Source organism: Agelaius phoeniceus, assembly GCF_051311805.1.
Source record: "Agelaius phoeniceus isolate bAgePho1 chromosome W unlocalized genomic scaffold, bAgePho1.hap1 SUPER_W_unloc_1, whole genome shotgun sequence".
Classification (NCBI taxonomy): domain Eukaryota; kingdom Metazoa; phylum Chordata; class Aves; order Passeriformes; family Icteridae; genus Agelaius; species Agelaius phoeniceus.
In genome coordinates this window covers 7528485-7554527 of record NW_027509866.1, presented here as the reverse complement: position 1 = coordinate 7554527, position 26043 = coordinate 7528485, and the positions used below count along the sequence as shown (strand labels likewise).

The 26043-nt window shown below is 52.1% G+C and overlaps 3 protein-coding genes across 3 annotated transcripts in view; 2 read left to right on the top strand and 1 right to left on the bottom strand.

The window, feature by feature from the left end:
* The window catches only part of LOC143692475 (uncharacterized), a 249165-nt gene that overhangs the window by 32393 nt on the left and 190729 nt on the right, over nt 1-26043 (top strand). The gene's annotated exons all lie outside the window — the stretch shown is intronic.
* Nucleotides 3105-4037, bottom strand: LOC143692516 (olfactory receptor 14C36-like). The gene has a single exon (XM_077172757.1). The coding sequence runs from the start codon at nt 4035-4037 to the stop codon at nt 3105-3107; it is 933 nt and encodes a 310-aa protein (XP_077028872.1).
* LOC143692521 (olfactory receptor 14J1-like) lies at nt 24999-25931 on the top strand. The gene has a single exon (XM_077172763.1). The coding sequence runs from the start codon at nt 24999-25001 to the stop codon at nt 25929-25931; it is 933 nt and encodes a 310-aa protein (XP_077028878.1).

The window sequence follows — 26043 nt, the reverse complement described above, 5'->3', positions numbered from 1 at the left end:
TAGCCCACTCTGTGCCCTCATGTTACCAGATGATCAATTGCCTACACCAGGTGAGCTCACACCTGGAGCTTGTTCTCCACATCCCCAGGCCTATGGAAACCACACAAGGCCCATTGTATGAGAAGGGGAACTGGAAGTTCAGCAGCCTCAGTGTCCTGCCAGCTCAGCCAGGCCCACTGGAACATTGGGGTTTTCAAGTTTTCAATATTCTGGGTAAGAAAGAGAGGCAGTAACAAAATTTCTACACAAGAATTAGGAAGGGCAGACTTTGGCCTGTTCAGGATGCTGATTTGGGGAGTACCAAATCAGGTACTGATTTTTTAAGGGAAAGAGCCCTTAAAGACAAATGGGGTCCAGGAAGGATGGATACATTTCAAGAAAGTAATCTAGAGGGGGAAGGGGCAGCCTGTCCCAGTGTGGCAAAAGATGAGCTGGTGAGGAAAATGACTGGCCTGGCTGCCCATGGAGCTTTTCTGGGAACTCAGGGGAAAAAGGACCAGCAACTCAGGAAGTGTTTAAGGATGTTGTTAGGTTATGCAGAATGAAAAGTTGAGAGGTGAAAGCGCAATTAGAACTTAACCTGGTGGTTTCCGTAAAAAGAATAAAACATGTTTTTATAAAAATGTTTATAGCAAAAGGAGGGAGAACGAGAACCTCTACTCTTTTTTACTGATTGCAGTTGAGAATAGAGTAGCTGAAGATAAGTAAAAGACTAAGCTACTTAATATCTTGTTGTCAATTTTCAGTATTAGGACAGTCTGTCCTCAGGACAAGTGTTCTCCTGAGCTGGTAGATGGGCACAGGGAGCAGAACAGCCCCCTGGAATCCAGAAGGAAGCAGCTGGGGACCTGCTGAGCCACTCAGATGCTCACAGGTGTCTCTGGGATCAGACGGGATCCATCCTAGGGGGATGAGGGAGCTGTGGATGAGCTCCCCAAGCTGCTCTCCATCATTTACCATCAGTCCTGGCTCAGCAGGGAGGGCCCAGAGCACTGGAGGTGCCAGTGTGAGCCCATCCCCAGGAAGGGCAGGAAGGAGGATCTGGGGAACTCCAGGCCTGTCAGCCTGACCTGGGTGCCCGGCAAGGTTATGGAACAGATCACCTTGAGTGCCATCACAGGGCACCCACAGGATGGCCCAGGGATCAGAGCCAGCCAGCGTGGATTTCAATAACTGCATTGATGGTCTGGATGAGGGGACTGAGTTCAGCGTCAGCAAATTTGCAGATGACACCAAGCTGGGTGTGAGTGTGGATCTGTGGGAGGGTAGGAGGGCTCTGCACAGGGCCCTGGACAGGCTGGATCCAGGGCCCAAATCCAACAAGGTGAGGTTTAACAAGTCCCAGTGCCGGGTCCTGCACTTTGGCACCAACAACCCCTGCAGCTCTACAGGCTGGGGACAGAGTGGCTGGAGAGCAGCCAGGCAGAAAGGGACCTGCAGGGACTGATGGACAGCAGGCTGGACATGAGGCAGCAGTGTGCCCAGGTGGGCAAGAAGGCCAATGGCTCCTGGCCTGGCTCAGGAATGGTGTGGCCAGCAGGAGCAGGGCAGTGATTCTTCCTCTGTGCTTGGCACTGGTTGGGCAGCACCTCGAGTGCTGTGTCCAGTTCTGGGCTCCTCAATTTAGGAAGGACATGGAGGGGCTGGAGCATGTTCAGAGAAGGGCAACAAGGCTGGGGAGGGGTCTGGAACACAAGACCTGTGAGGAGCGGCTGAGAGAGCTGGGGTTGTTTATCCTGGAGAAGAGGAGGCTCAGGGGGGAAAAGGCAGTGTTAGGGCACAGGTTGAACTTGATGATCTCCAAGGTCTTTTTCAGCGTTGCTGATTCTGGGATTCTCCGAAACCACCCATGGAGCAGTTGCAGAATGAGCCCTGGGCCTCCTCTTCAGAAGGAGGGAACAGGGGTGGGCAATTAGAAGAAATTTTTATCAGGAAAGAGTAAAGAAAGCAAAGGTGAAGCCAAGGAAATGCTCAGGACAGTTTGGGGGTGGCTGCCAGGCAGCCCTGGCTCTGAGCAACAGCGTCTGCAGTGGCACAGGAAACTCCCAGCTGATGGGAACAAACTTTCTGGCTGAGTGCAGAGGCCAGGACAAAGCTGAGTGGTTTCCCTGGTGTCCCGCAGGCCTTGCTGGCCCCAGGGGCTGATGGCATTTGTGCTCCCTCAGGTTCATGTCCCCACAGCAACAGCATGGGGGTGCTGGCCCTGCTGTGTGCAATGCAAACAGGGGCTGCTGAGGCAGTGCTGCCGTGTCTGTGCCTGCAAGGATGGGGCACCTGTGTGAGCTGGGGGAGAGGCCAGGGCTGCAGAGGGGGGATGTTGTTGGCAGCTGCATGAGGACGCTCTGGGACGCTGCCCTGGGCTGTGCAGCGCACTGGGCATGGATCAGGCCCTGCTCTGCTGCTCCTTCCCGTCTGGCCCAGGGCCCTTGCAGAGCCCCAGCCATGCTGTTTGCCCCCAGCCTGCCCACGGCCAGCCTGGGGCTGCTGACGGGGGTTTCTGTGCTGAGCATTGGCCTGGCCGTGTTCTTGAGAGAGCCTGGGCAAGGAGCCTGGAGCCCCCAGGGCCTGGCCTGAGGCGGCAGCGCTGCCCCAGCAGTGCCCATGGCCTGTCCCTGCTACAGCCCCGGCACTACCACCCCCAGGGCTGTGCCCGGCCCCGAGAGCACTCGGGCCCTGCAGCAACACCAGGGCCACCAGGGCAGCGGGGCAGGGCCACGGCAGCAGCACTGGCAACACCAAGTGCTGCTGCTGCTGCTGCTGCTGGGCACAGCTGCTGGGCCAGCACTGATCTGCCCCAGCTCTGCACACAGACATTGCTGCTGCAGCTCCAGAGATGGCAACAAAAGGGCATCTCTGTAGAAAACTCTGCTGGGATATCCTTTATTTCCTTTAAAGCCACCAAGAGTGCAGCCCCTCACAGACACAGTCTGTGGCCACAGGGAAGGTGGAGAGAAACAGAATGAGAAAGGGCACAAAGATTGACATTTCTTTTTGGACAATATGAAAATACGAAAACAAAGGAAAAAATACCTCCAAAATTAAATCAACAAGAAGTATCAAAGAGAACTTTTATTACAAGTGATTTGTAGAAATTGGCCAACAGTTTAATGTTTCTGAAACCATCCAGTCATCAGTCTCCACACTGCAACCTTGAGCTCCTGGTTCCTCAGGCTGTAGATGAGGGGGTTCAGGGCTGGAGGCACCACCGAGTACAGAACTGACAGGGCCAGATCCAGGGACGGGGAGGACATGGAGGGGGGCTTCAGGTGAGCAAATATGGCACTGCTGAGGAACAGGGAGACCACAGCCAGGTGAGGGAGGCAGGTGGAAAAGGCTTTGTACCGTCCCTGCTCAGAGGGGATCCTCAGCACAGCCCTGAAGATCTGCACATAGGAGAAAACAATGAACACAAAACAGCCAAATGATAAACAGGCACTAAAAACAATGACCCCAAATTCTCTGAGATAGGATTTGGAGCAGGAGAGCTTGAGGATTTGTGGAATTTCACAGAAGAACTGGCCCAGGGCATTGCCATGGCACAGGGGCAGGGAAAATGTATTGGCCGTGTGCATAAGAGCAGTGAGAAAGCCACTAGCCCAGGCAGCTGCTGCCATGTGGGCACAAGCTCTGCTGCCCAGGAGGGTCCCGTAGTGCAGGGGTTTGCAGATGGACACGTAGCGGTCGTAGCACATCACGGTCAGGAGGAAATACTCTGTTCCAATGAAGAACATAAAGAAAAAGACTTGAGCAGCACATCCAGTGTAGGAGATGTTGCTGGTGTCCCAGAGGGAATTGTGCATGGCTTTGGGGACAGTGGTGCAGATGGAGCCCAGGTCAGCGAGGGCCAGGTTGAGCAGGAAGAAGAACATGGGCGTGTGCAGGTGGTGGCCGCAGGCTACGGCGCTGATGATGAGGCCGTTGCCCAGGAGGGCAGCCAGGGAGATGCCCAGCAAGAGGCAGAAGTGCAGGAGCTGCAGCTGCCGCGTGTCTGCCAATGCCAGCAGGAGGAAGTGCCTGATGGAGCTGCTGTTCGACATTTGCTGTGCCTTGGCATGGGGACCTGTTCATTGAGAAAGGACAGTGAAGAGTTAGGGGAGATACCTGTAACCAAAATCAAAGCCATTTCCCATACACCCTCTTCTGTAACACACATGGACATGGTTCTTTTTTTTAGAGTTCTAGAGTTTTCTTTTTAAGCTGTCCCCATGTCTCTCCTGGTATTCTAGGATATCAGAAACCCTCAGCATTTCTACTGCCCTCTGGTAGAACAGAGTGAGTTCACTGAGGAAAGATGGTAAGTGAAGACTGTGGGGAGATGGTCCCTCACTTGAGTCTCTCTGGAGTTTTTCTGGGCTTTCACTTTTCACAAATGAAGGATGTTCACACTCCCAAGTTTTCTGTAAAGATCAACAGGTACTGCTTAGAGCAGATGGATCCAGCTCAGCCCAGCTCCACTTTTGTTGCCAAGGACTCATGTTGCTCATTTCACCAACCCAGCAACATTTTCAGTGTCACAACACCTCTGCCTTTCCCCATCCATCTTATAACTCAGAGATGCTCTAGGACAGGTTTGCACCCTGGACTGAAGCTCCCAGCTTGGACTGAAATCTCAGGGAGACTTCCAATTGTCCTTCTGATGGCATTGGATTGTGGGAGATGCAGCTCCTTCCCTGGCTGCACTGACAGCATTGCCCAGAGCCGGGCCCTGGGGACAGCGTCACCCTGAGCCAGCTGTGCCCCTGCCAGAGCCCCCAGGGCCGGGCAGCTGCTCCCAGCCCTGTGCTCTGCAGAGGGAACTGGGCCCGGGGCTGCAGAGCTGCCCCACGGCTCTGCTGCAGCTCTGCCTGCACAGGAGGGGCTGCACGCCTTGGAGCCCCGGCCCTGAGGGCAGAGGCTTGGCTGGGCCACAGGAGGGAGGGGGCTTGTTCAGAGGGAGGGGCTGCACTGCAGGGGCTCCTGTGGGCATCTCTAAACTCTCCCTGCCACAGCATTGCTGGGCTTTGTTTTCTCTCATTGCCTGATCTTCTCTCTGCCTCCTGGAGATTTTCCTCCTGCAGGTGTTTCCCTGTGCCTGATCTCTCCCTGCCAGCACTCACAGACCCCAAATCTCTGTGCACACTCCTTGGCCCTCAAGAACCCTGCCTATCTGCAGGGCACTGGCTGGGGGCAGGTTCTGTTTGCAGCTTGGAGAAAGGAGAGCTCAGACTGAGCCTGATGGCTCCAGCAAAGGTGATGCTGCTGCTGTCCATGGGCAGAGTGGCTGAAAGTACATTAGGGATCTCCTGTGAACCTATTGATCACTAAAAGTAACAGTTCGGATGTCTTGAGAACTTTTAAAATTTCATAATTAATAATTCATAAGCAAAATTTACCAGGTCAGATATTACAGGCAATTGTCAAAATTTATAATCATCCTTTAATATTTATCACCACCTCCCTACCATTCTTCAATAGTAGGAAACTGAATAAAAAGTCTTAAGAAATTTCTTATATTTTATCAAAGTCCTTGTCTTGGAAATATTCTATGACTGACCAGAACCCTTGAGCATGTCAGGGCTCCATGAACCTTTCACCTCCCCTGCACCGGAAATACCCAGAGTTGTACTCACAGGCTCTGCAGGCATTGGCATGTTCCAGCTTGAGGAGATGGCTCCAGGAGCTGCAGCTGCACTGTCCTGCAGCCAGAGGTTCCTGTGCCAAGGGCTGGCAGTGATTGTGCCCCAGGCACTTCTCAGCCCCTTCCCAGCCCTGACTGATTGAAGCTCTCTGTGCCTCTGGGCTGTGCCCGGGCTGGCTGCAGGCAGTGCCCCAGCCCTGCTGGGCTGGCACAAGAGCTGCTCATCCAGAGAAATGTGCTTTTGAAGCTCTTCTTGGTGACCAGGAGCTGCCTCTGTGCCAGGAGCCCAGCCCAGCTCAGCAGCACAGACACAGCACAAGGACTTTAATCAGCCTCTGGGGCTTTGTGCTCAGGCCCTGGACATCAGTCCCTGAGAGGGAGCTGAAGAAACCTCTGCAGAACTCCAAGGCAGAATCCAACTCCAAACTTTCTTGGACTTTTAATGGGTCCCAGAGAGGGACATGACTGAGCAAGTGTCCCCAGGCCCCAGGCAGAGCAGAGAACTGCAGGCAGTGATGACAGGTGGGGACAAAGAGAAGCCAAGTCTTGGTGCCCTGGGGCACAGCAGGGTCTGTGCCAGCAAGGGCTGGGAGGAGACACCTTGTCCTGAGGCCCTGGGGCCTCCTGGCACAGCCCCAGCCAGGCTGGGCACTGTCAGCCCCTTGTGCTGCCCTCAGCATCCCCCCCTAGCCCACATCCCAGTGGCCTCAAGGATCTGCTGCAAGGAGTCCCTGGGGAGCCTTGCTCAGCAATGGCCCTGGGGGCTCCTTCATGCTCCCTGCAGGGACTGCAGCTTTTTCAAAGGACTTTGGCTTTGGCTTTTGCCTTGGACTCTCTGAGAGGTTTGTGCAATCATGGCCTCCAATTATCTGCTGTAATTAGTCCCTGGAGAGGCTTTGTCAGTAACAACACTCAGTGGGGCTCATTAATACTTCAGGGTACTTGAGTTATTTGAAGGTACTTGGTGTTTCCCTTTTGATACAGACTCTGTGAGAGGTTTGTGCAATCATGGCCCCAGTTATCTGCTTTAATGAGTCCCTGGAGAGCTTTGTACTCACACTCAGTGTGGCTCATTAATGCCTTGAGATACTCAAGGTTTTTAAGGTACTTTATGGATTTAAGAATACTTTTAGGTACTTTTAACGGTTTTCCTTCCTACACTGAGTCTCTGAGAGGTTCTTGTGCCATCCTGGCCTCCAATTCTCTCCTCCAAGGAGTCCATGAGGAGCCTGTGTTGGGTATCTTCCCCCTTTCTATTTTACAACAAAGATGGAACTGAAAGAATTTTGTAAGACTTTCTAAAAGCATCCAAACAAACATGGGACAATTAACAATACAACAACAACCACTAAGAGATTTAATAGTCCTGTTTTAGGTAGACATCATCAAACCCTTTAGTCCCTTGGATTGGAAGAGTTTATTGACCCAGTCTTTGTTTTCCACTTGAAGCTTCTTGCACCCTTCCTTCAGTACCTGAATGCTCTTGTGCATTGACTCGCTGTGGCTGGAGAGGTTCATGCAGCACATGCCCTCAGAGTCTACACAGCCATGCCCATGTGCCCAGAGTAAAAACTCTATCGCTGTTCTGCAAGGTGGCGTGTCTGATGGTCTCTGTGTCTGAGAGCAGCCACTCAATGTGAGGGAGGCAGCATTGGTTTGCTACTCAACAGGCACCCAGGATGGTCTGATTGTCCTAAAGCTTTAGCTACAGCCACCCAAGGTAGTTCAAATTGCGGGTGCTACCATCCAATACCTGGATTCAAGCTTTCAAAGCCATCTCTTTGATATCATCCAATACTTCTCTGGGGATACCTGCTGCTTGATCATCTGGCAGGCTGTGTTGTCCTTCTCCAGCCAAATGGTTGATTGTCAATTCTACCCTTGCCTCATTATTAGCATAGTCTGCTATTAATTGATTTAGTAAACACTTCCATCCCCCTTCCCACAGGGTGTATTCTGTAGGTGACAACAACATGGGCATAATATATTTTAAATCATAGGGAGTTAAGACATGTGCTGTAAACATGGCCCTCATTAGGCCATTAAAACAAGGTAAGTCCTTCCTATGGTCTTTAGCTGCCCTACAGATCCTTGATTTCCCCATAAACCAATGGCTGATACCTGGAATTCTGCCCCCTTCTTTCCTAACATACCAGGGCAATGAGGAGTTTCGAGGCTATTTGCCAGTCTCCTTCCTTAACTAGAGGCATGGCCCAGGGTGGAGGTGGAATGATTGACAGTGGGGGCGTGACCCACAGGTTTGGGGGTGGAGTCTGGAGGTTCGTTCAGGGCAGAAGAGAAGGCTGTGGTAGCAGGAAGTGGAGGAGCCAAGATGGAGGGAGGATGCTCCAGGTCCCGAGCCACATTCGGGGTCCTTTCATCTTGAGTCTCCAGGGCATAATACTCCAAGATTTTGTGGCCATTTCCATCTTGGACCATTGTGGAAGGTCTGAGAAAGGCAGGTTTGAGGGGAGGTCCCGAGTTAGGAGTGACCAATGGATTGAGTTTTCAACACACTGCTTGCTGGTCAAGGGTCTCAAGGATGGTGTGGAAGATGGGGAGCATGCAGGGTGCAACGGGGTCACTTTTAACTCCCACGGAGTCCCAAAATTCAGTGATATGGATTTCATCATTAGAGTCGTCTGGAAAATTTTTAATGATCCACCTCATGATTGATTTATTGATTTTAATTCGTACTTTGAAAATATTGTGTCATGATCAGTGAGAATTAAAGCATCCATATATGCTCCTTTCTACTTTGGACATCTGACTGCCCTTTTTTTTTTTCTCTGCCTTATGGGGAAGAGCCACTGGAATGCCCCAAATCAATTATGGGACATGGGTGCATATTGTAAAAACACAGTGGCAAAATGGGCAATAAATGTCTTGCATTTCCCCAAACCCACCTGCAATCCTATGCAGGTGAAACTGTCGTTGTCCCTGCTGATCCTGGGCAAGGTCCCTTGAAGCAACGATGAATCCACTGGGCCCAGCACAATCCAAAATCCCGGGGAGCACTGGCCTATCCATCAGCCAACCCCAGCTGACGTGACTGACACAGGGAGCCCTGAGTGTCATGGTCCCTGTTCGGGCGCCAAAGGTCACAATGAGGGTGGCTGTGACAAACCTCTCTGGTTCCCTGACTTCAGGACGAGGGTGGTGAAAATGAAAAGGTGCGGGTTTGATGGAGGTGCCCAAAAAGAACTTTAATAATAGGGTGAAAAACAATAAACATGGAGAAGTCGAGCACAGTATGAGGGGCAGGATCCTAAGACCTGAGAAAAAGGGGAAGCAACAACATAGACACTTGGGGCTAGAAAACTAGAACAATAACCATATAGAAGAAACAAGTAACCAATAGGGGAGTAGAACTTGGACAACTTAGCATAACAACACTAAAGGCTTATTGGAGAACTTTCAAGCTCACCCTAAGTTAAACAAATGATTCCTAGGACTTGAAACTCATGCCTTCCGGGGTAAAATCTGTCTGACTCTGAGTTACAGCTGGACTAACTCCCACACTGCTGCTTTGCTCTGGCCCCTTGGGACCATGTGGCCCAGCAGAGCCACAGGGATGTCCTGGGTTCCACGAGGCCCCACAGTGTCACAATGGTCCCTTGGATCCATGGTGCTCTGCAGTGTCACAATGGCCCCTTCATTTCACAAGGCTCCCAAATGTCACCTTGGTCTGCATAGGAAGGAAACCATGGAACCTCCATGTTTCAGGAGCTGATGAACAGCAGAGAGCAGAGGCCAAGGCAAGCCTGATCTGTCTGTTCTGGCAGGTTTGCTTGGAGCAGTCCTTGGATATTTGAAATTATGAATGTGGAGTCCTAATTTAAAACATTTGTGCCTGGAGAAGAGGGATGGGGTTTTTTTTCATAAAAGAAAAGCACAGAGCCCTTTCCAGTGTTTGCAAAACAGGTGAGTTCTGGCACTCAGGAGTCAAAGACCAGCCAGACCTGTCTGTCCTGGCAGCTTTTGTCTGGGAGCAATCCTTGGATACATAGAAATTTGGAGCTGAAATCCTAATTTTAGCCATGGATGCCTGGAAAAAATGGAAAGCTCTTTTCCATAAAAAGAAGAGCCCAGAGCCCCACTGTTTCAGGAGTAGATTGGAGTGGCCTTCCACATTCCAAGGTCAGCCAGACCTGTCAGGTGGGCCCTGGGAGACCAAGGCAGCCACACCTGTTTCATGTTCCCTTGGGTCCACAGGGCCCTGCAGTGCCACAATGGCTCCTTGCTTCCATGAGGCCTTGCAGTGCCACAATGGTTCTCTTGCTTCCATGGTGCCCTCAGGTGTCATAATGGCCCCTTGATTACACAAGTCCTTAAGGATCTTTATGGTCTCCATGGTTCCACAAGGCCCCACAGTGTCCTAATGGTCTATTGGTTCCATGAAGCCTGGCTGTGTCCAATGGCCCCTTGGGTCCATTAGGGCCACGTAGGGCAACAATGATTCCCTTGGTTCCACAAGTTCCCAGAGTGTCACAATGATCCCTTCCTTCCACGGGGCCCTGCCGGGTCACAACGATTCCCTTGGTTCCACAAGGTCCTACAGTGTCACAGGTTCCACAAGGGCCTGCAGTGTCACCATGGCCCATTGGTTCCACAATGCCCCGCAGTGTCACAATGGTCTCCATAGGAAGGAAACAAGTGAGCCCCAGTGGTGCAGGGGCAGATGAGAGGCAGTCACCAGAGGCCAAGGCTGGCCAGACTTGACTGTATGGGCAGATTTTGTCTGGGAGTAACCCTTGGATATAGAGAATTTTAGATGCAGAATCCCAATTTTGGCCATGGGTGCCTAGACCAGAAAGACAGTTCTTTTCCATGGGAATGAAAGCACGGAGCCCCAGTGCTTCACCTTTCAGATGGGAAGTGGCCCTTGACATGTCAAATTCAGTGGGACCTGTCAGACAGCTCCCAGGAGGCCAAACCAGGCAGACCTGTTCCATGTTCCCTTGACTTCATGGGTGCCCACACTGTCACAATGGTCTCCTTGATTCCATGAGGTCTGGCAATGTCACAATGGTTGGTTTCATGAGCCCCAACAGAGTCACAAGGATCCATTGGCCCCACGCAGCCCCGCTGTCAAACAATGGCTCCTTGTTTCTATTTTAAATCAATCACAATCAAACCACAGATTGATCATTGATCCTTGCTTCCATAGGGCCCATGATTTGCACAATGGTCTCCTTGATTCCATGATTCCTGGATTCCACAGTCTCACCATCGTTTCCTTGGATCTCCATTGTCACAACTGAGCCATGGCTCCATGAGGTTCCGTAGTGTCACCGTGGTCGCTGTCAGAGGCTGGATGAGATCCATGTCCCGAGACACCTTGGGATGCTCGGAATGCCCGTGTGGGGCCAGGGCCGGGTCAGGCCTTGGTTTGTGGTGGGACAGAGCCCCGCCCCCAGCCCTGGCCTGGCAGAGCTGCCAATCACACAGCAGGGGCGGGGCTAACCCAGCTCTGATTGGCCCAGCTGTCAATCAATCAATCACACACCAGCAGCTGGTGCTACCCTGTCTCTGATTGGACAAGCAACTGACAGTCCCACCCCAGGGGCGGGGCCATGAAGGCCCAGGGGGTTAAAAGCCGGAGCACGAGGATCCGGCCTTCTCCTGGGGTTCCTCTGTTGGTGATGCTGGAACCCCAGCAGTTGGTACCCATGTGTGTGTCCTTCTATGGATCTTCTGTCTTTCTGTTGTTCTCTATTTCTTCTCCTTTAAATCCTACTTCCCTGGAACATTTTTGCGTAACTTCACATGTTAAGGGTTAAAAGATTTTACATTAAATGTGTGGGAATCCAAGGCACAGGGAATATTTCTCTGTCTGCTCTGAGTCCTGACCCCCAGAGAAACACTGCCTTTAACCATCACCCATGGAGAGCACTTCCAGGACTTTGAGACAGATTAGAATTTACCCAAGTGTAAAATAGATTGGAGGGTAGTATAGCATGTCACTTGGGTGAGAAATTTAGGTTTTGGGATTTTTACTATGGTGTAGATAGGAAGCAAGATGGAGGAATTGGGGTGTAGTCCCTGTCTTCTTCTTCCTCTACTCCATTTTCTGCAGTGTTGGTGGCAGAGGGTGATTTGTCAAGGAAAGCACAGTGAAAAGGTTATCTGGACAGTTAAGGGATGAGCTACTGGTAGATAAGTAGAAATAATGTATGTTTTAAGAGTTAAATGGATGAGACAACTTTAAGGACCTTGAAACTGTACATTTCAGAGCAATTTTGCGGTGCTTTTTCAGTGCACTGAGCCTGGTGTGGACAGCAATGCAAACCTTTAGATAGAATAAGAATAAACAAGAAGCTGAAGACTGAAGAAGTCCCATGCAGCTCCTTTTACGTGGCACAGAACTGCTCCAGGAGGGTTTCCTCCATCCAGGGAGCCCCCACAAAGGCCCATCATGAAACAAACATCAATAACTGGTGCTCTGACAATGTTTGTTATAAGTTCGCTTTTTTCCAAAAGTTGTTTACTGAAGGGTGTTGTCTTAATTGGCCAATCATGGGAAATGTGTTGATGAAATGACCAGTGAGGTCCACCTGTAGCAAACCAAGATATAAAAGAAGAGGATTGAAACAACAGGTGACTTTTAGCCCTTAGCCTTCTGATCTGAGTCTGTGTAATCTCTGACTCAAAGGTGACATTTGGGGATCTGTGAGGTCTATTGGGGATCCTTTCTGCACCTTGTGACCCAACAGGAGCTTCTCTAATAAACGTTGCCTGAAGCTCCCACTGTGCCCATGACAGGAACCCCTGTGAGTGTCTGGGACATCCCGGCTCTTTGGCAGCCTGGGCACTCCTGGGATGTCACCGTGGAGCCCCCGTGAGTGCCTGTGACAGATCAGTGCCCTTGCAGCCCAAGGTGCCCTGGGATGTCACCATGGAATGGCTGTGACTGCCTCTGACCACAGGGCTCTTTACCATCCCAGAAAGCCCTGGGAGGTCTCCATGGAGCCCCTGTCTCTACATGTGACATTCCAGCTCTGGAACAGCCTGGAGACTCTTGGAAAGTCCCCATGGAACCCCTCTGAGGGCCTGTGACAAATCTGATCCTTAGCAGGCAACCATCACCAGAACCCTGTGTCTGTGGTCCGTTTCCATGGCAACCATCCCCAGCCCCCTGTTGCTGTGGTCAGTTTCCATGGCAACCATCACCAGCCCCCTGTTGCTATGCTCAGTCCCTTGGCAGCTCCATGGAGACCCCATGCCAGGGGTGGTTGCCATGGACACCAGCTCAGGCCTGCAGCCAGAGCCCATTGCCATGGCAACCATTGGCAGCCCCATCCCAAAGCTGATGGGATCCCAGAAGCACAGAATTGGCTGAGCTGGGAGGGACCCATCAGGATCCTCCAGTCCAACTGCTGGCCCTGCACAGGACACCCCAACAATGCCAGCCTGGGCCTGGCAGCGCTGGCCAAACGCTGCTGCAGCTCAGAGAGCCCTGGAGCTGGGACCCTTCCCTGGGGAGCCTGGCCAGGGCCCCAGCAGCCTCTGGGCAAAAACCTTTTCCTGACATCCAACCTGAGCCTGCCCCGACTCAGCTGCAGCCGCTCCCTCCACTCCTGTCCCTGGGCACCAGAGGGAAGAGGTTCCCACAGCCCCAGCCAGGGACCCGCTCCCAAGGCTGCTGCCATGGCCACCAGGGCTGCCACCAGCTGGGATGCTCGGTTTCCACGGGCCGGGCTTCAGGAATGGCATTCCCCAATTTCCTGCTCCCGCTAAAACTGCGCTGTCCTCGCTGCCCTCCCGCCTCCCATGGAAAGCACAAAAGGCAAAGATCCTGGGCTGGGATAAGAATAATTTATTGGGAACAGCAACGAGATAAGGAACAAACAGTAACAGAAACAATATTGGTAACAGAAGGGATAAATAAAACTGTTTACAGGGAAAACACAACTCACTGGGTCTTCCTGGCCACAATTTCCCCTGTCTGGAAAGGACACTCTTTTCCTCAGGGAGAGAGAGAAAGAGAGAGTCCCTTTCCTGCCCTTGGCAATGACCTGAGGGGGGAGTGAATGTAATGAAAGGGCCATGGCCAGACCCTCATGTTCTTCCATTCCCACATCATGTCACGGGCAGGAAAAGGGACAGGTGTCTTCCCAGCATGGATCATGGGCAACACGGATCCCCAGGACTCTTCCCAATGCGGGTCCTCCCATGGGGGATGAAGCTGGATTGGTGCATGAAGCTGTTCCTGCAGCTGGGGCATTTGCAGGCCTTTCCTTACTGGTGGCTCCATTGGTGTCTGGTCAAGTGAGAGCTCTGGGTGAAGCTCTTCCCACACTGGGGACACTCGTAGGGCCTCTCCCCAGTGTGGATGCGCCGGTGGGTGATGAGGGTGGAGTTGTGCTTGAAGCCCTTCCCGCAGTCTGGGCAGAGGAAGGGCCTCTCATCTGTGTGAATCCGCTGGTGTTGGAGGAGCTGGAAGCTGGTGGGAAACTTCTTCTGACATATGGGACACTCGTAGGGCCTCTCCCCAGTGTGGATGAGGTGGGATTTCTGCTTGAAGCCCTTCCCACAGTCAGGGCAGTGGAAGGGCCTCTCCTCTGAGTGAATTCGCTGGTGGCAGAGGAGATGGGAGCTGGTGTGAAGCCTCTTCTGACACTGGGGACACTCGTAGGGCCTCTCTGCAGTGTGGATGCGTTGGTGGATGATGAGGGCAGAGCTGCAGCTGAAGCCCTTCCCACACTCCCCACACTCGTAGGGCCATTCCCCAGTGTGGATCATCTGGTGGCTGATCAGGGTGCTGCTCTGCCTGAAGCTCTTCCCACACTCCAAGCACTTGTGGGGCTTCTCCCGATCGTGAAGCTGCCCATGGACCACCAGCTCTGAGCTCTGGCTGAAGCTCTGCCCACCTTCCTGGCTCAGGGTGGGTCTTTCCTCCTCAGAACACCCTGGGCTGGATTTGCAGCCCCTCCTCCTGTGGGATCTCTGGGGCTTTTCCTCCACGTTGGAATTCTGTACTATGGAGCCACTAAAAATGGCCTCTTCCATGATGTTCTGCTGTGGGGTTTTGTCCTCCCTGGTCTCCATCCTCAGCTCCTTCCCTGGGGGAGGAAGGCCAAGGAGAGGATGGGATTTGCCTCCGTGCCACAGGGAAGGGGAAGGAGATCCCCCCAGTGCATCCCCGGCAGGACGGGGTTGGCAGCAGGGTTGTCCTGCAGCCAGGGGCTGTGCTGGGCTGGGAGATGGAGCAGGAGAGAGGGGGAAAGGGGCACTGACTTCCTCCTCACCTGCCTGGCTGTCCCAGGGCATTGTGTCAGTTTGAAAAGACAGGTGTCTGCTAAGGAAGGCAGGAGACTCCCCTGAAATCGAAAATGTTAATCCCTTCACTTGGAATTATAATTTTAAAAACAAGGGGCTGTCAAACAAAGTCTTTGGGAATAGGAATAACAGTTCTTCAGAAGGAAAATTAAAAATACAAATGCAGTAGTACTAAAAACTACTTACAGAGTAAGAATACGACCTGACACCCTGTGGGTCAGAGTGTTGGTAGCACTCCTGTTAAATGGTGGCTGCAGTGCTCCTGCAGTGACAGGTGTGGCTCTGTTGGAGCAGTGATCCTTAGAAGATTGGAGTTTTCCTCTGAAGGTCCAGTTGTGGCGTCGATTGGCCTGGTCTTCCTCTGGGATCCAGTGGAGCTGAAAGCTGCTCTTCTGGGAATCCTGTGGGAGAAGGCTGACTCTGTTGTTCACATTCTCAGATTATATCCAGCTAGGAATGCTTGGCTCCTCCCTCTGGGCAGAGTTTCTCACAATGGGATGATGGAATTTTTATCAGTGACACTCAATGGCCGATTAACAGAAGATATCTCCCTGGAGGGAGGATTCATGTGGAAGAGATAAAGTAAACTGCTCAATTAACAGATGATAATTGCCCCAGCTTTAACAGAGGGTAATTGAATACACACCCAGCTAAACCTGAGACACTGTTCCAGCCTTGGAAAGTAGGATTTGGTACCAGGATTCTTTAGGGAATGCAACCCTGATTGAAGGCAGAGATAGAATCTCCAGAGCCTGCAGCCAGAAATGGACAGTTGTGTGATACTCATTTCAACATCTTCTCTTTTGGAATTATTGACTAATGATTATTTGCTTTGCCTACCTAATATTTTTGTAATTTTTTGCAAATTTGCATTATCTAAATTACACTGTTCCTTAATTTAAGTTGGTGTCTGTGTCTTTGGTGCGGGCCCTGCCCACTGGCGAAACAGGGCCCAATCCTGCCTAAGTGTTACCTGGGGAGACAAAACCCTCACTGCAAATGTGCCCCCTTCCTCCTTGTTCCCCACACTTCATGCACTGATCATGATGTCCTATGGTCTGGGCTATCCCTGGGGTCAGCTGGGATCTCCTGTCCTGGCTGTGTCCCCTCCCAGCCTCCCCCACACCCTCAGCCCCTCCCCAGCGTGGCCGAATGAGGGGCAGGACAGGCCTTGGCTCAGTGCGAGCTCAGCAAGAACAAAACCATGTCTGCATGCTCAGCCCTGTGCTCAGCCCCCGGGCCCGGCATTTCCTCCACTGCCACCCCAGACCCCCCTTTCCCACCCCTCTGCCCCACGGCCGCCGCAGCACTGGCTGACAATAGAAGCAATTCTGTGGCAATTCCAAGTTTCCTTGGTTCCTGCACAGCTCCAGCTCAGCTGCTGGCAGGTTACAATTAAAGAAAAGTGCAAATTCGGCCCAATACAGATATTATTAAAAGGAAGTGGAAGCTCTGTGTAGCTGTCACAAAGGTGACAGGGATGAAGAGAATAATGATTCTCACATTTGGCAAAAAACTCAAGCCTGGGAATTCAGTAGTTATTTGGGAATATAGCTACTTGAGCTGGGCTTCTTGTGGCACTTTTAGCAGCCTTGTGTTCCTCACCATGTGGTGAATGAACCTTGTCAGTCTTGCTGGTATCATTTGCTCCATTTCCTCCAGCGATTTTAACAAACTTTTCAAGTAGGGACAACAAAATATTTTCTTTACACTCCAGTACCACAACAGCCATTTTCCTCATCAGTTCTCCCATAGGTCGCTCAGACAAAGCTGCATCCAAGTTTCCAAGAGTTCCTCCAGAGAGACCCACAACCTCCTCAGAGGAAGGAACCATGCTGTTGTCAAAGGCAACTGGGGTCAAAGAACAGTGCCCTGAACTCACTGTGCCAAAATAATTTTGCAATCTGGTTAAGAAAACATTAGTGAGATGCCATTTGCCCTGGGGCAGGGCAAGTGTGACATTGTCCCCTGTGTGTGTGGCCTTCCCGGGGTGGGGGTTTTACACCTGAGCCAGTTTGGGTAAGGGGGGTGGTGTTCACCCCCTGAGCAGGGATTCCCCCACTGTTTCAGGCTGCAATGTAAGATGGAACCAAATGCATGTTTTCAATGCCCATCTTCATCAACTGCTCTAAACAGGTGGGGCAGTGTTCTTGATCTCTTCCATGACTCAGCCCTGATAACGCCCTCCAGGGGAGATATCTTCTGGGAATGGGCCATTGAGTGTCACTGCAGGACTGATCAAATTCCATCCTCCCATTGTGGGATGCTCCGCCCAGGGGGAGGATCCAAGCATTCCTACCTGCATATAAGCTGAGCCTTGCAACACCAGGAGCAGCTTGCCTACTGGATTCCCAGAGGACAAGAGCTCCAGAACCACCCCTGGACCTTCAGAGGAAGACCAGACACTTCTACAGGATCACTGCTCGGACAGAATCACGTTCATCCCTCCAACAGGACTGCAGCCACCATTTAATGGGACTGCAGCCACCAGCCTGACCAGCAGGGTGTCAGGTTATATCCAGACTCTGTCAGTTTAAGGCAGTGTTTCTGCGTCATTGCCTTGATCTTCATTTTCTTATGAAATTGTAATCCTGGTTTAGACCCTCCCCAGGTTTGCCTTCAAACAAGTACAAAATTCAAGGTACTTATCCCTTGTTTTCTTCTCAAAACAGGATTTTCCATCCCATAAACTTGGCCAGATGGAGGAGGAGGCTGCGAGGAAGAAGACGGTGCCCCAGGAGCCCCAGGCAGGTGAGGAGGAAGTCAATGCCCCTTTCCCCCTCTCTCCTGCTCCATCTCCCTGCCCAGCACAGCCCCCGGCTGCAGGACAACCCTGCTGCCAACCCCGTCCTGCCGGGGATGCACTGGGGGGATCTCCTTCCCCTTCCCTCTGGCACGGAGGCAAATCCCATCTTCTCCTTGTCCTTCCTCCCCCAGGGAAGAAGCTGAGGATGGAGACCAGGGAGGGCAAATCCCTGTGGCAGAACCTCATGGAAGAGGCCATTTTGAGTGGCTCCACGGTGCAGAATTCCAACGTGGAGGACAAGTCCCAGAGATCCCACAGGAGAAGGGGCTCCAAACCCAGCCCAGGGTGCTCTGAGGAGGAAAGACCCACCCTGAGCCAGGAAGGTGGACAGAGCTTCAGCCAGAGCTCAGAGCTGGTGGCCCATGAGCAGCTTCATGATGGGAAAAAGCCCCACAAGGGCTTGGAGTGTGGGAAGAGCTTCAGGCAGAGCAGCACCCTGATCAGCCACCAGATGATCCACACTGGGGAATGGCCCTACGAGTGTGGGGAGTGTGGGAAGGGCTTCAGCTGCAGCTCCACCCTTTTGACCCACCAGTGCATCCACACGGGGGAGAGGCCCTACGAGTGTCCTGAGTGCCAGAAGAGGTTTCACACCAGCCCTGATCTCGCCAGGCACTGGCAGATTCACACAGAAGAGAGGCCCTTCCACTGCCCTGATCGCGGGAAGGGCTTCCAGCGCAAGTCCCACCTCATCAGGCACCAGCTCATCCACACTGGGGAGAGACCCTACGAGTGCCGCATGTGTGGGAAGAGGTTTCGGACCAGCTCAAATCTCCACCTGCATGAGCGGATTCACGCGGATGAGAGGCCCTTCTACTGCCCTGACTGCGGGAAGAGCTTCAAGCGCAATTCCACCCTCATCAGGCACCAGCGCATCCACACTGGGGAGAGGCAGAGGCCCTACGAGTGTCCCCAGTGTGGGAAGAGCTTCACCAGAAGCTCTCATTTGACAAGACACCAACGGAGCCACCCGTAAATGAAGCCCTGCAAGTGCCTCGATTGCAGGAACAGCTTCATGCACCACTCCAGCTTCATCCCCCATGGGAGAAGCCAGATTGGAAAGAGCCCTGGTGATCCATGTTCCCTGTGATCCATGCTGGGAAGACACCTGTACCTTTTCCTGCCCTTTGCCAATGACCTGATGTGGCATTGGAGAACATGAGGGTCTGGCCATGGCCCTGTCATTACATTCAGTCCCACCTCAGATCATTGCCAGGGACAGGAAAGGGACTCTCTCTCTCTCCCTGAGGAGAAGGGTGTCCTTTCCAGGCAAGAAATATTGTAGCCAGGCAGACCCTGTGAGTTGTGTTGTAGTTTTCCCTGTAAACAGTTTTATTTATCCCTTCTGTTATCAATATTGTTTCTGTTCCTGTTTGTTCCTTATCCCGTTGCTGTTCCCATTAAATTGTTCTTAAACCAGTCCGGGATCTTTGCCTTTTGTGCTTTCCATGGGAGGCGGGAGGGCAGCGAGGGCAGCGCGGTTTTAGCGGGAGCAGGAAATTGGGGAATCCCATTGCTGAAGCCCGGCCCGTGGAAAGCGAGCATCCCAGCTGGTGGCAGCCCTGGTGGCCATGGCAACCACCCCTGGCATGGGGTCTCCATGGAGCTGCCAAGGGACTGACCATAGCAACAGGGGGCTGGTGATGGTTGCTATGGAAACTGCCCATAGCAACAGGGGGCTGGTGATGGTTGCCTGCTAAGGATCAGATTTGTCACAGGTCCTCAGAAGGGTTCCATGGGATCTTTCCAAGAGTCTCCAGGCTGTTCCAGAGCTGGAATGTCACACACAGAGACAGGGGCTCCATGGATGCCTCCCAGGGCTTTCTGGGATGGTAAAGAGCCCTGTGGTCAGAGGCAGTCACAGCCATTCCATGGTGACATCCCAGGAGTCCCCAGGCTGCCAAAGAGCCGGGATGTCCCAGACACTCACATGGGTTCCTGTCATGACCACAGTGGGAGCTTCAGGCAACATTTATTAGAGAAGCTCCTGTTGGGTCACGAGGTGCAGGAACAATCCCCAATACTCCCCATAGATCCCCAAATGTCACTGTGTAATCAGTGTTCCGTGGTTTCTTTCCAATGGAAAACAAGCATCCTTATCCTCCAGGTGTCCATGTCTGAAATTGGATTCCACCTCCAAAATTCTGGATATCCAAGGGTTGCTCCCAGGCACAATCTGCCAGTACCATCAAGCCTGGGTGGCCTGGACCTCTGGTGACTGCCCCTGCAACACTGGGGCTGGGTTCTTCCCTTCCCATGGAGATCACTGGGACACTGTGGAGACCTCATGGAACCAAGGGAATCATTGTGGCACCACTGGAGCCCATGGAACCAAGGGGCCATGGTGACCCAGTGGGGCTTCATGGAACCCAGAGACCATTCTGGCTCTGTGGGGCCTGATGGAACCATGGAGACCATTGGGACCCTTCAGGGCCTGGTGTCACCAAGGGGGCATTATGACTCCTCAGGGCCTCAGGGAAGCAAGGGACCATTGGGACACTGTGGGGCCCCATGGAACTGAGGGAACATGGAACAGACCTGGCTGGTTTGGCTTCCCAGGGGTCCCCTGACAGGTCTGGCTGATGTTGCAATGTCAAGGGCCGCCTCTCATCAGCTCCTGGAAAACCGGGGCTCCGTGCTTTTCTTGCTATGGGAAAGAACCGCCCCCCTTTTCAGATGCCCATTGCCAAAATTGAAACTCTCCCTAAAGCAATTCCTATATGCAAGGATATCACTCAGAACAAAATCCTGCTTGCTCTGGCTGGCCTTGGCCTCTGGTGGCCATTTCTCATCTGCCCCTGAAACACTGGGGCTCTGTTCCTTCCTTCCTATGGAAAAGAACCGGCTTTCAGGTCCAGGGACCATGGCCAAAATTAGAATTTGGCCTCTCAATTCTGTTTATCCAAGGACTGATCTCAGACAAAAGTAGCCAGGACAGACAGGTCAGGCTGGCCCTGTCCTCTGGTGATTTTCTTAGACTCTGAGCTGAATGTTTTCATTTGAAAACATCTTGGAGAGGGCCCGGAGATCTCCCAGGGAGGTATTTTGAAACCTCGGGCACATGAGCACTATATATGGACAAAGGAGGTCTGTGCTCTGCGCTGTTGTGTTGGTTTTGCATCACGGAAGTGATGTTCTAAGAGAAGCTGCTAGCAGTTTCCTCCATGTCTGACAAAAAAAACAATCAGTAATTATCTTTGAGAATTGACAATCTGTTAAACTATGAAGGAAACTGTACACGCCTCTGTGAAGGCACATGTTAAAGATGGGAAAGCCTGGGAGGGTCTCTTTCACTTCTGGCTGGCACAGAGGTAACAAGGCTGACCCGGCCCCGTCTCAGCCAGGCCGGGCCGGGCGGCTCCTGCCGTGGGGCCGGGCCCCTTCCCAGGGACCCCGCCAGGCCCCATCGGCTGCCGGGCAGGGCAGGGGAGGCCGCGGGGCCGAGGCCGGGCCCGGCCATGGCTGCAGTTGGGAACATCTGGGCCCTGCTGAGCCCTGCCCCGCCGCCAGCCCGGGCCCAGCCAGGATCCGCCGGGCCCCAGGAGCAGCCCCGGGCCGCGCCGGCTCGGCCAAGATTCTGCCACCCTTGGGCTTCAGCCGCAAGCCCCGGGCAGGGGCAGGAGAAGCCATCGGCCCCCGGCCGTGCTGCTGCTGTGCTCTGGCCTGGCTGCTGAGATCCTGGCCCTGCCCCAGCGCGGCCCATCCTGACACAGCCCCAGCGCAGCCGCTGCAGAAACCTCCATTGTAAAACAGCTCCGGCTGCAAGCACCGAGCCCGGCCGGGGGCACGGAACCATCTGCAGGCCCCGGGTGAGATATGAACTCTTTCAGTGCTTCCATCCTCCCTCCAGTGAGAGAAAAGGACAAAGTGCAGGCACAGAGAGGAGCAACATGAAGACACCCAGGTCACTGAAGGGGAAGTTGAGTCCCAGATGGGAGGGATGAGGAGATGCCTTGATCTTGGGGCTGAAATCCTCTTGAAAAGCTATGGAGAAGGATGTAATTGATACATCAGACTCTCTTTTTCCTGATAACTAATTGAAAATATGGGAAGATGACTTGTTCAGCAAAGGCCTCCATGCTAAATTAAGCAAATGTTGAAGTAGCTGTGATCCCATGAGAAGTTTGTACAGAGAAAAAGAGAAGACTGATGAGGCCCTGTGCCCTCAGGGAGAGAAGAAGATCTTTGTTTTCAGAGAGTAAGATGGTTTTAGAAATAGATGAAGAGAATCTTTGCTCTTCAACAGCTCATCTTTAAACTCATACCCCATAAGTTGACATGGCCCATAAAAACATCTGTGGGAAAAGCTATGAAAAAATGGGAGGGACTTCACGATTCCAGATTTTCTGGGCAGCTGCTATTTGTGGGAATTGAGAGCCACGAGCAAACGTTTTTCTTATGGAGAAGTCTCCATAGCATGAAAGAGAGACTCCTCTCCCTAAGTGAACTGAAGAAAGACTGTTCTAGATGGTGTAAACTGACTGAAACTTTCAGGTTTTGTCTCCTTACATTGTCAGTAAAAAAGAAAAGGTTGTAGAGAAAGGAGAAGTGTTCAGATCCTTATTACTCTTTCTTCTATTTACTGGTAATAAACTTTTCTATATACCCTTTTAAAATTTTGAGCCTAGTTTGCCTTTCTCCTAATCCTATCTCACAGCAGGAAATGAGTAAATATATTCCAGTGAGTGCAATGGAAATTAGCCAACACTGATCCCACTGCACGAATAGATGCATTGGCTGAGAAATCTCAAATTAGCAAACCAAAATCACTCCAGATACGTTCCTGATAAACTGCATTAGAGCAGTGGTAAATCAAGGCAGAGCCATGGTTTGTCAGGACTTGCTGCATCCTGATGAGCCCTGTGGTGCATTTGGAGCTGAGCCCTTGAACCTCAGGGCCTGAGAGGAGATTGCACAAACCTTTCCAGGAGTCAAAGCCAGAAGAAAACCCCAAAGTGTCTCAAAGCATGAATGGGTCTCAGTGAGGTCCATCCCCAACACAGGCTCCGCATGGACTCCTTGGAGGAGAGAATTGGAGGCCAGGATTGACCAAAAACATCTCAGAGACTCAGAGTGGAAAGGAAATTCCAAACTACCTTAAAATTTTTGAGAAGCTCAAAGCATTACTGAGCACCACTGAGTGTCAGTACAGAGCTCTCAAGGGACTCATTAAAGCAGATAATTGGAGCCATGATTGCACAAACCTCTCACAGAGTCTGTATCAAAAGGGAAACAACAAGTACCTTAAAATAACTGAAGTACTTGAAGCATTAATGAGCCCACTGAGTGTTGTTACTGATAACGGCTCCCAGGGACTCATTAGGCAGATAATTGGAACCTGTAAATGCACAATCTTTCTCATAGAGTCTGTATCAAAAGGGAAAGAGGAAGTAGCTTAAAAAACTTAAGTACCCTGAAGTATTAATGAGTCCCAATCAATGCTGCAACAGGCAGAGAATCTCCAGGGACTAATTATAGCAGATAATTGGAGGCCATGATTGCACAAACCTCTGAGAGACTCCAAGGCCAAAGCCAAAGCCAAAGTCCTTTGAAAAAGCTGCAGTCCCTGCAGGGAGCATGAAGGAGCCCCCAGGGCCATTGCTGAGCAAGGCTCCCCAGGGACTCCTTGCAGCAGATCCTTGAGGCCACTGGGATGTGGGCTAGGGGGGGATGCTGAGGGCAGCACAAGGGGCTGCCAGTGCCCAGCCTGGCTGGGGCTGTGCCAGGAGGCCCCAGGGCCTCAGGACAAGGTGTCTCCTCCCAGCCCTTGCTGGCACAGACCCTGCTGTGCCCCAGGGCACCAAGACTTGGCTTCTCTTTGTCCCCACCTGTCATCACTGCCCGCAGTTCTCTGCTCTGCCTGGGGCCTGGGGACACTTGCTCAGTCCTGTTCCTCTCTGGGACCCATTAAAAGTCCAGGAAAGTTTGGAGTTGGATTCTGGCTTGGAGTTCTGGAGAGGTTTCTTCAGCTCCCTCTCAGGGACTGATGTCCAGGGCCTGAGCACAAAGCCCCAGAGGCTGATTAAAGTCCCTGTGCTGTGTCTGTGCTGCTGAGCTGGGCTGGGCTCCTGGCACAGAGGCAGCTCCTGCTCACCAAGAAGAGTTTCAAAAGCATATTTCTCTGGATGAGCAGCTCTTCTGCCAGCCCAGCAGGGCTGGGGCACTGCCTGCAGCCAGCCCGGGCACAGCCCAGAGGCACAGAGAGCTTCAATCAGTCAGGGCTGGGAAGGGGCTGAGAAGTGCCTGGGGCACAATCACTGCCAGCCCTTGGCACAGGAACTTCTGGCTGCAGGACAGTGCAGCTGCAGCTTCTGGAGCCATCTCCTCAAGCTGGAACATCCCAATGCCTGCAGAGCCTGTGAGTACAACTCTGGGTATTTCTGGTGCAGGGGAGGTGAAATGTTCATGAAGCTCTGACATTCTCAAGGGTTCTGGTCAGTCATAGAATATTTCCAAGTCTAGGATTTTGATAAAATACAAGAAATTTCTTAAGACTTTATATTCAGTTTCCTACTATTGAAGAATGGTAGAGAGGTGGTGATAAATATTAAAGGATGATTATAAATTTTGACAATTGCCTGTAATATCTGACCTGGTAAATTTTGCTTATGAATTATAATTTTTGAAATTTTAAAAGTTCACAAGACATCTGAACTGTTACTTTTAGTGATCAATAGGTTCACAGGAGATCCCTAATGTGCTTTCAGCCCCTCTGCCCATGGACAGCAGCAGCATCACCTTTGCTGGAGCCATCAGGCTCAGCCTGAGCTGTCCTTTCTCCAAGCTGCAAACAGAACCTGCCCCCAGCCAGTGCCCTGCAAACAGGCAGGGTTCTGTAGGGCCAAGGAGAGTGCACAGAGATTTGGGGTCTTTGGGTGCTGGCAGGGAGAGATCAGGCACAGGGAAACACCTGCAGGCGGAAAATCTGCAGGAAGCAAAGAGAAGATCAGGGTATGAGAGAAAACAAAGCCCAGCAATGCTGTGGCAGGGAGAGTTTAGAGATGCCCACAGGAGCCCCTGCAGTGCAGCCCCTCCCTCTGAACAAGCCCCCTCCCTCCTGTGCCCCAGCCAAGCCTCTGCCCTCAGCCTGAGAGTTCCTGATATCTAAGAATAGAAGGAGAGATATAGGGGGAGTTTAAAAAGAAAACCCTAGAACTCTTAAACACCAAAGGCTGTCTGTGTGTTCCAGAGGAGGGTGTATGGGAAATGGCTTTGATTTTGGTTACAGGTATCTCCTCTAACTCTTCACTGTCCTATTCTCCATGAACAGGTGCCCATGTGCAGCCCCAGCAAATGTCCAACAGCAGCTCCATCAGGCACTTCCTCCTGCTGGCATTGGCAGACACGCGGCAGCTGCAGCTCCTGCACTTCTGCCTCTTGCTGGGCATCTCCCTGGCTGCCCTCCTGGGCAACGGCCTCATCATCAGCGCCGTAGCCTGCAGCCACCACCTGCACATGCCCATGTTCTTCTTCCTGCTCAACCTGGCCCTCGCTGACCTGGGCTCCATCTGCACCACTGTCCCCAAAGCCATGCACAATTCCCTCTGGGACACCAGCAACATCTCCTACACTGCATGTGCTGCTCAGCTCTTTTTCTTTGCTTTTTTTGTTTCAGCAGAGCTTTCCCTGTTGACCATCATGTGCTACGACCGCTACGTGTCCATCTGCAAACCCCTGCACTACGGGACCCTCCTGGGCAGCAGAGCTTGTGCCCACATGGCAGCAGCTGCCTGGGCCAGTGCCTTTCTCTATTCACTGCTGCACACGGCCAATACATTTTCCCTGCCCCTGTGCCATGGCAATGCCCTGGGCCAGTTCTTCTGTGAAATCCCACAGATCCTCAAGCTCTCCTGCTCAGACACAAACCTGAGGGAATTTGGGCTTGTTGCTTTTAGTGCTTTTCTTTTTTTGGGTTGTTTTGTGTTCATGGTTTTCTCCTATGTGCAGATCTTCAGGGCTGTGCTGAGGATCCCCTCTGAGCAGGGACGGCACAAAGCCTTTTCCACCTGCCTCCCTCACCTGGTCGTGCTCTCTCTGTTCATCAGCACTGCAGTGTTTGCCCACCTGAAGCCCCCCTCCATGTCCTCTCCATCCCTGGATCTGGCCCTGTCAGTTCTGTACTCGGTGGTGCCTCCAGCCCTGAACCCCCTCATCTACAGCCTGAGGAACCAGGAGCTCAAGGATACCCTGAGAAAAATGATGACTGTATCTTTTCAGAAACAATAAACTCTCTCTTTTCTGCTTCAGAACCTTCAGAATGTAATTCTTTACAATCTCTCGGCCATTTTTTCCTATTTGTCCATTTTTTCATTGGGACTTTTTCTTATTATTTTTCCAT